The following is a 14,559-nucleotide window of genomic DNA, read 5'->3' as shown; positions in this document are numbered from 1 at the left end:
GATACAGCCCATCTTGTCCTGGTGCTTTGAATCACACTGGGCGCAGGGACAGTGCCCGTCAAGGGTGGGAGTTCCTGGATGAGGAGGTGGCATCTGTGTCACAGTCAGTGAGCGCCTTCGGGGATAGTGATAACCGAAACTGCCATTCACAGAGCCGTACAGGGAGGTCCTGTCGGTCCCGCCACCAGCCCTGGGAACTGGACTGCTGTGGTCCCTGCTGGAGATGGGAAGTCGCAAGTAGCCAGCTAAGATTTGAACCCATTTCGATTTGTACAGGTATCCCCAACTTCTGGAAATCTCACTTTGTGCCACTTCCCTTTTACGAAACACCCACGTACGTACCTGTTCTTGCTAACGCAAAGAAATCCGAAGAGGAGTTTTGCTTTTATAAAAAAAGATGAAAGGCAAAAATCGTGTTCTGCGCTTGTTTTGCACCGAGATGTTATAGAGGCAGGGCGTCCCGGGCAGGACAAGGGGCACCTGCGAGCTCCCTCCCTGGGATCCACACTCAGCATCTCAGTGTCCGGCCGCCACGGCTTTGAACTGTGTCCCTGAGCACCTGTACCTTATCTCCATGTATGTTTTGCAGCCATGAGCAAGATGTGCCCTAAGGTAATCACCTCTTCACTTTACCCCATTTCGACTTACGGAAGGTTTCAGAGGAACACTCTCCTTTCGGATAGCGGGGGGAACCTGTCCTGGCTTTTTGTGATTTGTATCTCCTGCTCCTGGGTGTGAAAACCGTTCAAACCCATCCTTCGGGAGAAGGCCAAGGGCGTGATGGAGTCGCCTCTCTTCCAGACTTGCTTCCCCAGCCCTCATCCCTCCTCCAGCCTCTCAGGGTCCAGACGTCTTCCCTTCCAGGCCACCGCAATGGGGAATCAAACAGTTCTGCTCAGGCTGGAGGTCAGCTTCTGAGCAGAGATTAAGTTCTGCTTTGGAGTATTGCTGAGACGTTTTCATTTTGCTTAACCTGTCTATACAGCAAGCCTCTGTGATGTGCTTGTGTGCTCCTTGGGGACCCTAATGTGGCGCTGTGTGAGTCAGTCATTTCACAGGACTCCATGGGACTGTCGGCCTCCTGCTCTGTCACTGTGTAGGACTGTTTGCTCTCTGGGGTCAGCTGGCCCTGTTGTGGGCCCGGCTGAGTGTTCATGGTAACAGGGTACTGTCCCCCAGAGAGGGCTGTGCTTTGAAGTAAAGGAAGAGATGCCCACAGTGGCGGCCTGCAGGCCGTCAGAGAGAAACCCCAGCCTGGCCAAGCCCTGACCTGAGAATTTGGCCTTCTCAGCAGTGCTGGCACCCTGTCTACATCTCTAGCCCGTAGTTACCAACATGAATGAACAGTAGCATCTAACCTTCCTGTTGGGAAGGCTCATCGGAGCGTCCCACCCCTCAGCAGCCAGCAGGGAGAGGCCAGGACGCCCGTTCTTCCGAGGAGGAGAGCGAGGTTCAGAGAGGCCCAGCAGCGTGCTGAAGGTCACACCGGGGCATGGTGGAGCTGAGCCAGGATGCAGACACAGGGCTGTCTGACTCCAAAGCTCACATACCAGACTGCCGGACTGGACTGCCTGCAGCTGCTGCTCTACCCGGGAGCCCCATGCACACCCCGCTCAGGCGGGGGCCTCCCGGTCTTTTGGTCCCAGTTGGCCCTGACCTGTCCACCAGCATCCTCCTGACTTCAGGCAAGTGTCTGTGCCCTTTCCTGGTGTCCGTGCCCCGGGTGACCCCAGCTTCTGCTTTTGCCGCCCCTGCCCCCATGTTCGTAGTGAGACTGGGACACCGCCGGGCTGTACGTCTGGTTAGGGACCTGCAGGGCTTTGGCCTCGTCCTCCACTTGTTTTTGCCTCTGTCTCATCTCCATGTTTTTCAACTCACATCCCTTTGTATTTTGTTTTGTGTGTGTAGCTTTTATGCTAATGTTTGTTGGTGGGATTCCATCATCCCACAGCAGCCTCAAGGATGCTGCGAGTCCCACAAGGGCAGGGCCCTGCCTGTCCTGCTCATCCCTGAATCTCCCTGCCCTACACAGGGTCTGGCTCACGGTCGGCATCCAATAGAGGGTAATTAAGCTTCCGTGATCATTATGTTCGTTCCTACCACCGGTGTTTACTGGGCACCTATTATGAGCCAGGTACTAGGGTAGGTGCTGGGGATATGACAGTGACTGAAAGAGACAGAAATCCCTACATCCACGGAACTTACATTCTGGTGGAAGGGTGGTGACAAGAGAGGGAAAGGGGGAGGAGGAGAAGAAATCAGAACATAAGAGGGAGGGCGGGGAGGGGAAAGGATGGGAGGGAAGGGAGGGGAGGAGAGCGAGAGGGAGGTCCTTTTCCTTGAGCTCTTTTTCTCCTTTTCTGTTTCATTGTTTTCTGTTGTTTCGTGTTTTTGTTTTCTTTCTTTTTTAAAAAAATCTTTCCAACACTGAGACCGTACAATTGGTTTAGTGATTTTTCAAAAAAGAGGGCTTTTTGGACTTGAAAAGGTAGGAGACCATGATCTGGTCCAAACTGGTCATTTTATCGATGGGGAAATTGAGGCCCCGAGCCAGCGAGCAACTCGCCCAAGGTCATGGTGTGTGAGGGACAAAGCTGAGACTGGGATTCTGGGAAGCCCTCTTTCCCCACAAATTCAGAGCCTTCAGAAGGAAGCACCCACAGAATCATCCTCAGATGGGAGCCCAGGTGCGCTGGACAGTTCCACGCAACTTTGACTTGGGCCACGGCATCCCCATCAGGCACAGTGGTGAGGCTGTCTGCTTTCTGCCTGGGGCAGCAGTGCTGACCCATGGGGCAGTCATCACTCCACGGTCAACCCTCAGCAGTGGGGCACTAGAGCTGGACTCTGCTTCTCGGGCAAACAATTCTGAGCCTCTGTTCACAGCAGTGACCATGACAGTCACCCTCCAATTGGCCCTCCCTTGTCCCTGTCTTGCTGAATGGACACTAAATAGTAGGTATTCTTTAAGTAAGTAATATGCAGAATATGCCAGATGGTGCTACCAGCAAAGAATAAAATGAAGCAGAGTTTGTGGGGTGGAGAGGGACAGGAATTGCTGTTTTGGAGAGGGTGGCCAGGGAAGGAGGGAGGGAGGGAAGCCCAAGGCTATCTGGAGGAGGAGGGTTTTAGGTAGGGGGGGAATGAATGCAAACACCCCTAAGCAGGAGGGTGCCAGCCTATGAGGAAAAGACCAATGTTCCAGGGTGGCTGAGGGGGAATGAGCAAGGGGAGGGTGGTAGGAGAGGGGAGGAAATCTAGTGTCAGAGAGGTGAACTGATTTCTCCAAGGTCACACAGCAAGGCTAGGCTTAGAACCCAGATCTTTCTGAATCACTCTTCTACATCACACCAAGCACAGTCCTCAGAAATGTTGAATGGAAAAGAGAAGGAAAGGGGGAGGGACCGAAGGAGGGAGAAAGGCAGGCAGGCAGGACGGATAAATGGCTACATGGATGGATAAATGAGTGGATGGATCAGGGGATAGAAAGCAGGAAGTAAAGAGGAAAGAAAGGAAAGAATGAAGGAAGGAAGAGGTGGATGGATGAATGGATGGATGGATAAGTAGAAGGATGGGAAAAAAGAAGAAAAAAAGGAAAGATGATGGATTGGTGACCTTATGGATGGATGAATGGTTGGATAGATGGATGGATAGCAGGAAGAAAAGAAGAAAGAGGAGAGAAGGAAGGAATTTTTGATGTCTTCAACCTCTGTGCGTCCTGCAGTAAATCTGGCCCGCTGGAGTGTCAGAGGCTGCTGTCTGCACCCCACCCTTTCTCTGCACCCTCCCCCAGCCCCCTTGCTGTTAAGCTTGCTGAGCCTTCGCCCCGGAAAGGTAATTCTACCCTCTAATTACAGCACTTGTAAAAGTAAGAGAGGGGCTCATTCTTCAGAAATAAATCAATACAAGTTAAAAGGCCATCCTGTTTGTTTCTGTAACAATGCTCTTTAGAAAATTGGGTGCTGTTCCATCTGCTGACGGGTACCCCATCCGTCATCGGCAGCCAGAGTCACATCACATTATGTTGCCAAACATAATATAGCATGATCGGGCTGATGCATCAAATTGGAGATTGGCAGGGAAATGAATTTTAGCGGAGAGATCTCACTTGAGAAAATACATAAAGCCAAGAAAGAGCAAAAGCTTAGAGGGAGTTTTCATAATCAGAGATGGGATTTAGAAAGCTTAATAGAGCAGGAATCCCCAAACCAGGAAAATCATGGCAATAACAAGATGTGATCAGAAAACAAGTAAATATATTAGTAATTAGAAGAGAAATGAGGACAAAACTGCCAGAAGGGTGCCCTCCACTGAGACACACAACAACCACATGTGACAGGTTTTAGTATTCCTATTTTATGGTAAGGAACCTGAGGTTCAGAGAGGTTAGGTGAATTGCCCAAAGTTACACAGCCATTAAGCAGCAGAGCCATGATTCGAAGTTGGATCTGCTGATGCTAAAACCAGAAGCATCTAGGCATGTGCATGAACTGAGGTCAGTTTCTTAATTAAGTGTAAACAATACAGTTGATTTTCTGAAAGACCCAGAAACTTACGTGAAGTGTCAGACTACACAGATATCACACTCTTGCCAAGAAGAGATGGCTGGTATGAATGTGCCTTCCAGCCCGTGGTCCTTTGGGTCTATAAATAAGTGGCACATGGGTTCTGATGGTTCCAGGAAGGGGAACTGCCCTCATTCTGGGAAGCCTGAAGCTCTGTCTGTGACTGGTATTTCTGTTGGCACTAAGTAGGAGTTTGACTTGCACCAAGGGTTCATGGTTAGGAGGCCCTTCCCAAAATTAAGGCCCTTTCTGAGGCCGCAGCTCTGCTCATGCTGGGGCTTGGAGGAAGATGGGGGTGGCTGTCAATCAGAGGGCTTGCTATGCCTTGCCCAGGCCCTTTCTCCAACATGTCAGAGCAGCCCCTTTCTTAAAGTCACCTGGCCTCTTTTTCCTGGTAGATCCAAGCTGGTGAGATGCACATGTGAATTTTAGTGACTTCAGTGTGACTTGAGCGCCTACTCTGCCTCAGGAAATTAGGCTTAGAACCTGCCCTGGAGGGGCACGAGGGAGAATACATGGAAACAGATGAGTGGAGTGTGCTTTCATTTATCTGTAAATACTCTGGTATCTCAAGTGTAAAATATAGTGCCAGGATTAAACTGGGGTTAAATAACTGGGAGCCCAGATTGTTGTTTCTATGTGGAATGCTTTAACCATAGAAGCACAAAGGAGAGAGTGATTAATTGAGGTAGGAGGAGGCAATGTGTTTCATGTTGGGTTTTGAGGCATACATAGGAGTTTGGTTGTAGGCAAACCTATTGGAGACAAAGACATTCCAGGAAAAGAGGTTAATGAGCAGAAATGCAAGAAGAATGGCATGTTTGGGAAATAATGTAATTTGGGAAGGGGATGTTTCCTGGTTTGTCAAGTGGAGGTGAACAAAGAATGAGATACATTATAAAACCCTCTTAGGTTAGTTACCATGCCAGTCTACACAAGACAGAATCCAGATGCCACATGCCCAAAAGTGCATTTTCAAAACCTGAAGCTAATTAACTGAAATGATTAAGTACATAGGACTTGGACAATGATTTCCCTCCTTTTTCAAAACCTCCTTTCCTTCAGATGATGGAGATCTCTGTACTTCTGCAGACATAAAAATCACTTAAGGCACCTGTGGAAATGCAGATTCCTGGGCCCCACCCCAGAGATTCTGATCCTGGTGGCCCTTGGACAACACCTAGAGAAAAACCACTCCCAGCAGACCCCACAGAGACAGAATTCTTTATGCTACAACAGCCCCACCAGGGATTCGGAGGCATTAATAGACGTTCCCCAAAGGAGGCACGGTTGTTTCAAGTCAGGAGGAAGGGAGGCGGGGCAGGGGCTCGAGATTTCACAGCTAGTACTTTGTGAAATCACAATGGCATACTTTGCTGTAGAACCACAGCAGCACCTTATTAAAAAAAGATCAGTGGGGCCCTTGGAATTGATCATAAACTATTTCTGTCAGTGTCACACACAACCGTGTCTGGGGGAGTCTGCAGGCACATCTGCTAAATTGCAAGGCTTTGGGGTTTGAAAACAAACAAATAATAAATAAATGAATATATAATAAAATGAAGAGGGAGGAAAATCACACTGAGTTGGGAGACAAGAAATCACAAGGGGAAGGCAAACAGTGTACCTACGTGGGGGGTGTGCGCGTGCCTGATACTGAGCTTGTAAGAGTATTCAGTGAGGAATGAATGAATGAATAGTGGATAACATATTTCAAGGACAGTCTGAGGGCAGCTGTGCCAAGAGCAGGGGCTTAGAAAGGACTGCATTTCAATTCTTGTCTTTACTGTAGTGATATGTTCACATCTTTGCCAGGGCTTCATGGCGGGGAACGGCACTTCTCCAACCAGACTTGACCATGTGATTTGTTCCACTCCTGGGATATTAGCACACACATAACTCTTGCCTTTTGCCATGAGTAGTTGCTGGCTCAAGGAGGATGGGGGGGCCGTGTGGAGCAGACCCAGAGCTAAGCCCAGTCAACGGCAGCCTAGATCACCCCAAGCAACCCTTAGATGCACGAGTGAGAAATCAACACTTGTTATTTGCCACTGAGATGTCTGTGGTTGTTTGTTACACAGCATTATTGTGGCCATAACTGACTCGTACACTGGCTATGTGACCTTTGGCAAGTTCTTTAAGCTTCTTATGCCTCAGTTTCCTTAGTAGTAAAATAGGGAAGAATATGTTATCTACTATAATCAATCTTCCAGAGTTGTTGTGAGGATTGTATGTAGTAACACAGGTAAGGAATTTAGAATAGTGCCTGGCATGTAATAAGTGTCCAAGAACTTTGAGCGAGTTAATATCATCATCATCATCCTACATGAAACCATGAAAATTGCTGCTTATATCGAAAGAGGAATTTGGGGTAGATTCCAATTGTTATCAAAGTCTATTAGTATACCAGTTGAAGGAGATGAATTTTCTTTACGTTTGCAGATGAGAATTGCATTTGCTGAGCCTTCCTGTGTGCCCAGCCCTGAGCTAAAGACAATATAAGCTATTATTGTGTTGAATCCTCAGAACTGGTCTGTAAGGTATAGATACAGAGATTGAGGTTCAGAGAGCTAATTCACCTAGTGCTGGAGCTGGGATTGAATCTGGATGGTAACTCCAGACTCCACATCCTTAAACTCCACGCTCCACAGCTAAAGACTTCCAAGTACTTTACAGATGAGGGAACTGAGGCTCAGAGAAGGGAAGTGCTTTGCTTGAGATCACACAGCAGGCAAATGGCAATGTCAGCTTCCTTTAGATATTATCAGCTCTGAGAGAGGAGAGAGAATCTCGGGGTTGGGGGGACTTGGAGATGGAGGCTGATTTCTGGGGCCCAAGAATATATTCTTGAGGTTGGATATAAAAGAGAAACCCCCAGTGTCAGGGAGGTGGTGCCGTGCTGGGGCAGTGTGTGCCGAGGGTAACTGAGCAGACGTTCCTGGACCCATTGCCGGAAAATGTGCAAACACAGAACTATTTCCCCTGCAGAGCTGGGTGGTGTGCAGACGGGAGTTGACAGCTATTGAGTCCCTCAGGGCTCGTGGGCCGTGACTCACCCCCTCCACTAAGCTGGCCTGGTCAGTTCGGGTGGGGAGCGGGAGCACACAGGCTGAGCTGGTGTTTACGCCTCCCAAAGGACCGGTCAGACTCGCCGCCAGGACACCCCCTCCTTGACTACATCTTCTTTCCAGTTGAGTTTTCAGAAACATGGATCAGGGAGGGTCCTGGAAGGAATCACGAGGGAACAGAGAGAAAAGAACATCGACAGAGTGCCTACTGCATACCAAGCCCTGGCTGAGTAATCCACACGTGCTACAAATGCTTGCTTTTCACAGGCTGATCCTAGCGGCAGGGAGATCTCTGTGAAGCCGGTTAGAAATGCAGTTTCTACTTGAGACCTGTTGAATCAGAATCTTCATTTTGACAAGACCCCTGGTGAATTGTGTGCTTGTCAGCCCTGTTAAAAAATTCTCACTGCCTCCTTTGTAATGTAAGCATGCTGAACCCCATTTTTTGGGGGGAAACTGAGCTTAGTTAGAGCTGTGAGAATTTTCAGAGGTCTCCCAGGGAGGGGAGGCAGGACTGCCATCTGCCCTTGGCTTTATCTGACCCCAGAGTCAGTGATCTCTGGGTCACCTTAGAAGCAGAATGGCTCAGAGTTCTGTGGTTTCAGGACCATAATAAAGAGGGACAGTATAGTGGAAACCGTTTGTCAGTGTCTGCTGTTTAAATCTCAGCTCTGCCACTAACTTGCCAAGATGTCTCTTTAGCACTCAGTTTCCCCATCCATCGAATGGGAGCGGGGAGGCATCACTCTTGGCTGAGATGTTCTGATTCTAGGATTCCAAGGGATGGTGCCGGGGCCTCTCCCATCTCAACATGGGGTTGGACCACATCCATCCTACAAGCTTGAGGAAGCTGCCAGAAGCCACTGCCATGCCCCACAGAGATCCCAGTCTCTCGCCATCCCCTAGTCGAACAGAACTCCCCGGCCGCCTCAAACGCTACACAAAATCGCAGGCAACAGGGCAGAAAACCCAATTATTCTCAGCTGTTACACTGCTTAATTTAATATTTCCAGCGGGTTCCTTGAGCTGCTTCTCAAGAATGAAATGCATATTTGGGCTCTGTCACAAAACATTACATTTTGTCAAGGCAGTCCATTCTGCTGCGGTAATTTTTAAGTGCATGCCGGCCCCCACACGGTCTGGGGGTTTTACCGTGTCTTCTGGAAAGAGAAGTTAGAAAATGGGGATCTCTGCGGTGGCAGGTGGACATGGCAGGCTCACAGACCCTAATGTGGCATGTCTTTCTGAAGCCCCAAAGAGAGGGTCTGGGGAGAACCAGTACACCTGGGACCGCCCTTGCCACTGGGATGATGGAAGCAGGACCTGGGGTTTGGGCAGGGAGATCTCTGGTAAATGATAATAATGTTTTTAGACTTTTTAAAAAGATTACACAAATCATCGTTCCCCGTCATTGTAGAAAAAATTAAGATAATAGTAAAAATAAAAGAAGAAATCACCTACAAATTCTCACCTAGAGGTGAAGATGGGTTTGGTTAACATTTTGTTATGTGGATATCTTTAATGTGGTTTATGAACACTGTGCACTCGTACACACCAGCGTGGGACCGCTTCTACATACTAATTTCAATTTAATTTAATTTAATTTTGGAAATAACTTTAGACTCACAAGATGTGGCAGGAGCCTTACAGAGAGTTCCTGTGTACCCTTCTCCCAGTCATGACATTTACATAACCATAGTACATATGTGATCACAAACAGGAAGTTGTCAAACTTTTTTATTATCTGCCTTTTCCGCTTAACGCCTTCCTAGTAGGTTAAATCCTGGTTCTGCCCTTTTCTACCTGTGGGATCTTGATCATGAGGCTTTAGTTTCCAATCTGTAAAATGGGTTGATAAAAAAAGCACTCACCTCATGGTGGGCTTGCTGTCAAAATCAAAGGATATAATGCACGATGCATGACCCACACGAAACACTTAGAAGATACCGGATACCATCTGTGCCAATATAATTTTATCTTTGTATTGCCCCTTCACAACCCAGAGATCTGGGTGCTGGGACCTAAGAGTGGGGAAGGGCTGAGAAGGCAGGACCCTTGTTTCTCTAGCTCCCAAGAACTGTGATAACTATTTTTAAAAATCTACACAGTGTATCAGAATTTCATATATAACATTTGTTTCAGGAAAAGGAAGGATTCTGGGGTTTTTGAAAAGGAGGAATTCCGAAGGTCTTCCTGATCTCAACTGGCAACAAAGCTTTCTATTGCAGGGAAGCCCCATTCTTTACTTGGTCAGTCCCCTTTTGTTGGACACTTAGGTTATTACTGATTTTTTGCTAATACAAGTAACTCTAAAAGGAACATATTTGTGCATCTATTTTTGCATACTAATCTAAATATTCCCTTGAGTTCTTGTAAGTGGAATTTTAAGTAAATCAAGGAGACCTGATTAAGAAGGAAGGAAGTAGTTCTCTTCTATGAAGCATAGCCTTAGGGACCCCTCTTGCAGAACCTTGGACAAGTGTCATGGAGAAGTCTATTTACATGCTTGCCGTTCAACTAGCTTATCGTACGGAATCTTCTTCTAGTCGGGTGTGGTGGGAAATTCTCTTCCCATTTTGCTGATGAGAAAACTGAGGTTCTCAGAGGAAAAGAAGCTTCTCTTAAACCATGAGGCAGGGATGCAACCTGTTTGCCAATACAGGTTCTTTCCACAAAGTCTCAGACTACCCTCCACCCCCAACACACACATACACAGACTCAATTCAGAAGCCAGTTTCAGTGAACTACTGGACACCATCTCTTGCTCTCAATTTCCCCAAGAGTAAAATGGGAAATATATATGCGAGATTATATATGCTAGGGATATTTGAATTTACATGAAATCTGAGCTTTTCTTTACTGCAGGAGTTCTCAGAGCCTTTATTATAATAATGCATATTATTATCCTCCATATACATTAATGCATATTATCCTCTAAGAAGGGGATTTGCTGGCCTCCTAGACATTGACTCCCAAGGAGTCCTTTTATCAAAAAGCATCTTATTTCATGGAATTAATTTAAGGGACACCTTAATTAGCTTGGTACCTCTCCCCATACATAACCATCCCCAACATTCATTGAGCTCTTAGGCTATGCCAGGCTTTGTGCTAAGCACTTTGTACAAGTAGCTTATTGCTTAATCCTTGTGATCATCTCTGAACGAGTGAGTGATTTTGCTTCTGAGAAAATGGACAAGTGAAGGAGGGAGGGGTGGGTACCGTTCAGGATGCCAGCAGGGAATAGATGGCTCATTCAGAGGGGCTGTGATGATGGAGGAAAGGCAAAAATAACAACAGAGGGTGATGAGTCACCTTGGGACTGGCAAGAGCGGGAGCTATTTCCATCTCTAGACCAGGGGGCCAAAGCCAGGGGGCTGCTGCAGAGAGTCAGGAAGAGTGGCTGTCAGAGAAGGCTGCTCGGCCGGGGCTGTGACCCTTGATGGAAGGACAGCCACCCTGCAGCCCAGCACAGAAGCCAGGGAGTTAATACTCTGTCTCCACTCTCCTCCTCCCTCCCGTCTCCTGTAACACCTCCCATCAGCTGGACCAACCCGGGAGCAAGGAGGACACAGGAAGAGAGCGCCTGGATGCTGCTCAGCCTCCTTGGGCACAGAGAGGAGAGGGTGGGGAGTGTGTGGAGGGGAAGATGGTAGACACCTCATGCCTTGGAGTGAGTTAGTGAAAGACTAGTGGTGGAGGGGAGCAGCTGTCTCCTTGGGATCCAGTCCCCCATGTCCAAAAGCCACCCAGCCCTCCCTACTCCAAGCATCACCCAGGACCCAGGCTGGGGGTCAAACCCTCCTTAGCTTCCCTCATTATCCCATCAGATTGGGGCTGTCATTAGCCCCCAGCACTGAACAAAGGGCCCTCGCCCAGGCAGCCATATCCATGGGGCTAATTAATTGGATTAATGGTAGAGCAGCCCACACTGGGTCTGGCTCGGATCATTTCAATGAACGCTGAACACCAATCCCCAAAGTCATTGGAATATGGATGAGGCAAATTGAGTTAAAATTGAGGAGATTGCTGCATTCATTAGCCCGCCCACCCTCTGAAGTCGCTGGTTAATATGCAAACTATTAATATGCAAATAAGGGCAAATGGGAAAAAAAAGAAGTGTGATTTCTCCCCCCCCCACACACTTTTTTTTTTTTTTTTTGGAAACTCAGCTATACACGGGCAGCTGCTTCCTGTGAAAGGGAGAGGCAAGGCATGTGCGTGCAGGTCTCTGAGGCAGGAGAGACTGGGAGCTTTCATGTCAGAAATTAATTAAAAGCAGAGGCAGGGACACAGCACACCTTTATCAGCCTGCAAACACGTGTTAGAATAAGCGGGGCAAAGTAGGGGAACTGGATTCCCCAGGGAAGATTTGCTTTTCATCTGGGAGTGGGTCGCTGGCAGCCTTGGGAGGGTCTGTTTGAGTTGGGCTATTAAAATTTTTCAATTGTGTGTGTGCTTGTGTTTAATTTTAATGTTTTTTTCATATATTTGTTTCAACGAATATATTTAATACTATCTACATATGTATGTATATTTAGTCTGTAAGCAATACCTGTTCATCTAGAAACATGAGGAGACAGAGTCAGAGCTCAGTTACCCAGGATCAGCACCACATCAGAACCAAAAGTCAAGTCAGATTAAAAAGTTGCTTAAAACAAGGAGTCATTTTATAAGTGCTGTGTTCACACATTAAGTATTTTATGTATCTTAAATTAGTTGAAGAGGAAATTCTTCAACCAAGGATATAAGCACATATATCAGAATTCCAAAGGTTTCAAAAAGAGAAAGAAAAATAGGAGACGGAGTCACCCGTGTGTCTCCATCACTCCTCCCCGTCCCTGTCACCCAGTCCTCTTCCTTAGAGGCAGTGGTGCTACCCTTCCCTCAGTAGCCTGTGTGCACACGAGCAATTATATTTATGTATTTTTCTCTCTTTCGCAAGGAGAGACGATCAGGTATGCTATTTTGCATCTTGCTTTGTTCTCTTAACGAAACGTGTCAGTGATGGTCCATGAAGACCCTCCTCCCCCTGTTTGTGTACTGATAATATGCTGTAGTGTCCTTCCTGTGCCCTATTGATGGACATTTAGGTTGCTTCCTATTTCTTTGGCTATTTCAGTGGATACAAAAAAGCCCCCCCAAACCCTTGTACAGATGACATCTTGCAGGTGTAGGGGGTGATCCTCAAGGGAGACTCCTGGGGGTGGAGCAGCTGGGTTAGCTGGTAGGTACCCAAGTGGTTAGGATGACTGTCATCAATGGCTCCCACCAGCCTCTGCTCCCACTGGGTACCCAGAGCACCTGCCTGCCCACAGCCTCGCCAACAGAGCGGGTTGTTAAACTTCTGAATCTTTGCCAATCGGAGGGGTGAAAAATGGTGTCTCCTTAGAGGTTCAGTTTGCACTGCTTTCCTCCAAAGTGGAGCTGAGCATTTTCTTTTTCACGGGGTTCAGAGCTATTGGCATTTTCTGTCTGTTCACTCTCTGTTCATTCCTTTTTTGACTTTTCTATTCAGTTACTAGTTTTTCTTTCCTACTTATTGGTAAGTAGAGCTCTTGAACGGCTAAGAAAACAGCCCTTTCTCTGTAATGCGAAGCACTGGTACTTCCCCACAGTTTTGTTTCTCTTCAGACTTTATGATTATGGGTAAAACAAAATAATATTATATTTTTACTTAAAGCATATCAATCTACATTTATTCACCAAACTTGATGCTGGGCCAAGGTGCTGCCTTTGAATTTAGCTTCTCTGCCTGGAGGTCACTTCCAGTCTGTCTTTGTTGACTCAACTCACAGCCGTAATGCCCCATCTCTCGTCACCAGTGTCTGGATTTGATTTCTTTCAGTGGAGCAGGACTTTAAAACATTTAAAAAGCTACCTGTGCACAGGATTTTTCTCAATCTTTTATGATTCCCCTCTCCTATCTTTTACAATTTTCTTGCTTGCATATTATTTTATATAGACATGTATATATATAATTATGTATTATCTTATAATTTATATATAAATGTATATCTTATTATATACTGTATAATATAGTATATATTGTACATTGTATATATTATATATAGTATAAAATATAGTACATATCATTACATATATTATATGCTATAGTATATATTGTATACTATAGTAATACAGTATATATAGTATATTATTATATAAAATTGTTATATATGATTATATTGTATTTATGTTTTCTCTATATATACAGTTAAAGCAATTTATCCTTATTGTGTCTTTCCAAAAATTCAACTTGACTTCCCTGGAAACCGCAGCCTTTCCTCAGGCACTCATTAAGCCATTGGCTCCCCTGAAGTTTAATTAAATGATCTAGTTATGCTTAACGATGCTAATAAGTACAAGTGGGGTAAGTAGGTTTTGGAACAAACATGACTGGTTTCCAGTAAGTTAGTACCTTAACTAGTCGGAGGAGACTGCGCCCAGGTGAGGTGAGGGGCAGTCATTGGCCAAGAGTGCTTTCTGGGGTCACAGTGTTGGCAGTGTGTTTGATGGAAGGAATGGTCACACTGGTTAATCCAACCAGTTTGGTGAGTGCGGGTCAGTTCCAAGAGTTGCTAGGTCAGTGATCAAAGAGGGTGGGGGGAAGAGGGAAGAATTGCCAGAAGGTTCCACAAGCGCCAGCCCTTCGGGACGACTTATTTAGTAAGCACTTGGTATTTTCATGCACACGCTTTCCTCACTTCATTCTTCTCGCTGTATAGACAAGGAGAGCGAGGTCCAGGGAGCGGAAGCGCCTTGCCCTGGGTCCTGCTGGAACTGCGTGCTGCTGTTTCACGTGCTGGACGGATGAAGTCACACTGGGCTTCCCTTCTTGTAGGAGATCATCACCACTTTTCTTTCCTTAAAGAAGCAAAGTTAAATATTGGGTAGATACAGGTGAACATGGATACAGTGTGGGTAGA

At 46.6% G+C, this 14,559-nt stretch overlaps 1 protein-coding gene across 5 annotated transcripts in view; it reads left to right on the top strand.

Annotated features, from left to right (window-relative positions):
• Positions 1-14,559, top strand: part of LOC116660893 — a 377,599-nt gene that overhangs the window by 237,650 nt on the left and 125,390 nt on the right. Inside the window, exon 1 of one of the 5 annotated variants that reach the window (XM_032471403.1) lies at positions 1,460-1,685. The exons of the other annotated variants lie outside the window; for them this stretch is intronic. Coding sequence (XP_032327294.1) covers positions 1,493-1,685 — 193 coding nt within the window. The 5' untranslated portion in view covers positions 1,460-1,492. Of the gene's footprint in view, positions 1-1,459; positions 1,686-14,559 lie in introns of those variants that run through there. 5 annotated transcript variants of the gene reach the window in all.

The sequence above is a fragment of the Camelus ferus genome, chromosome 32 (assembly GCF_009834535.1).
Source record: "Camelus ferus isolate YT-003-E chromosome 32, BCGSAC_Cfer_1.0, whole genome shotgun sequence".
Taxonomy (NCBI): domain Eukaryota; kingdom Metazoa; phylum Chordata; class Mammalia; order Artiodactyla; family Camelidae; genus Camelus; species Camelus ferus.
This window is presented reverse-complemented; position numbering and strand designations above follow the sequence as displayed.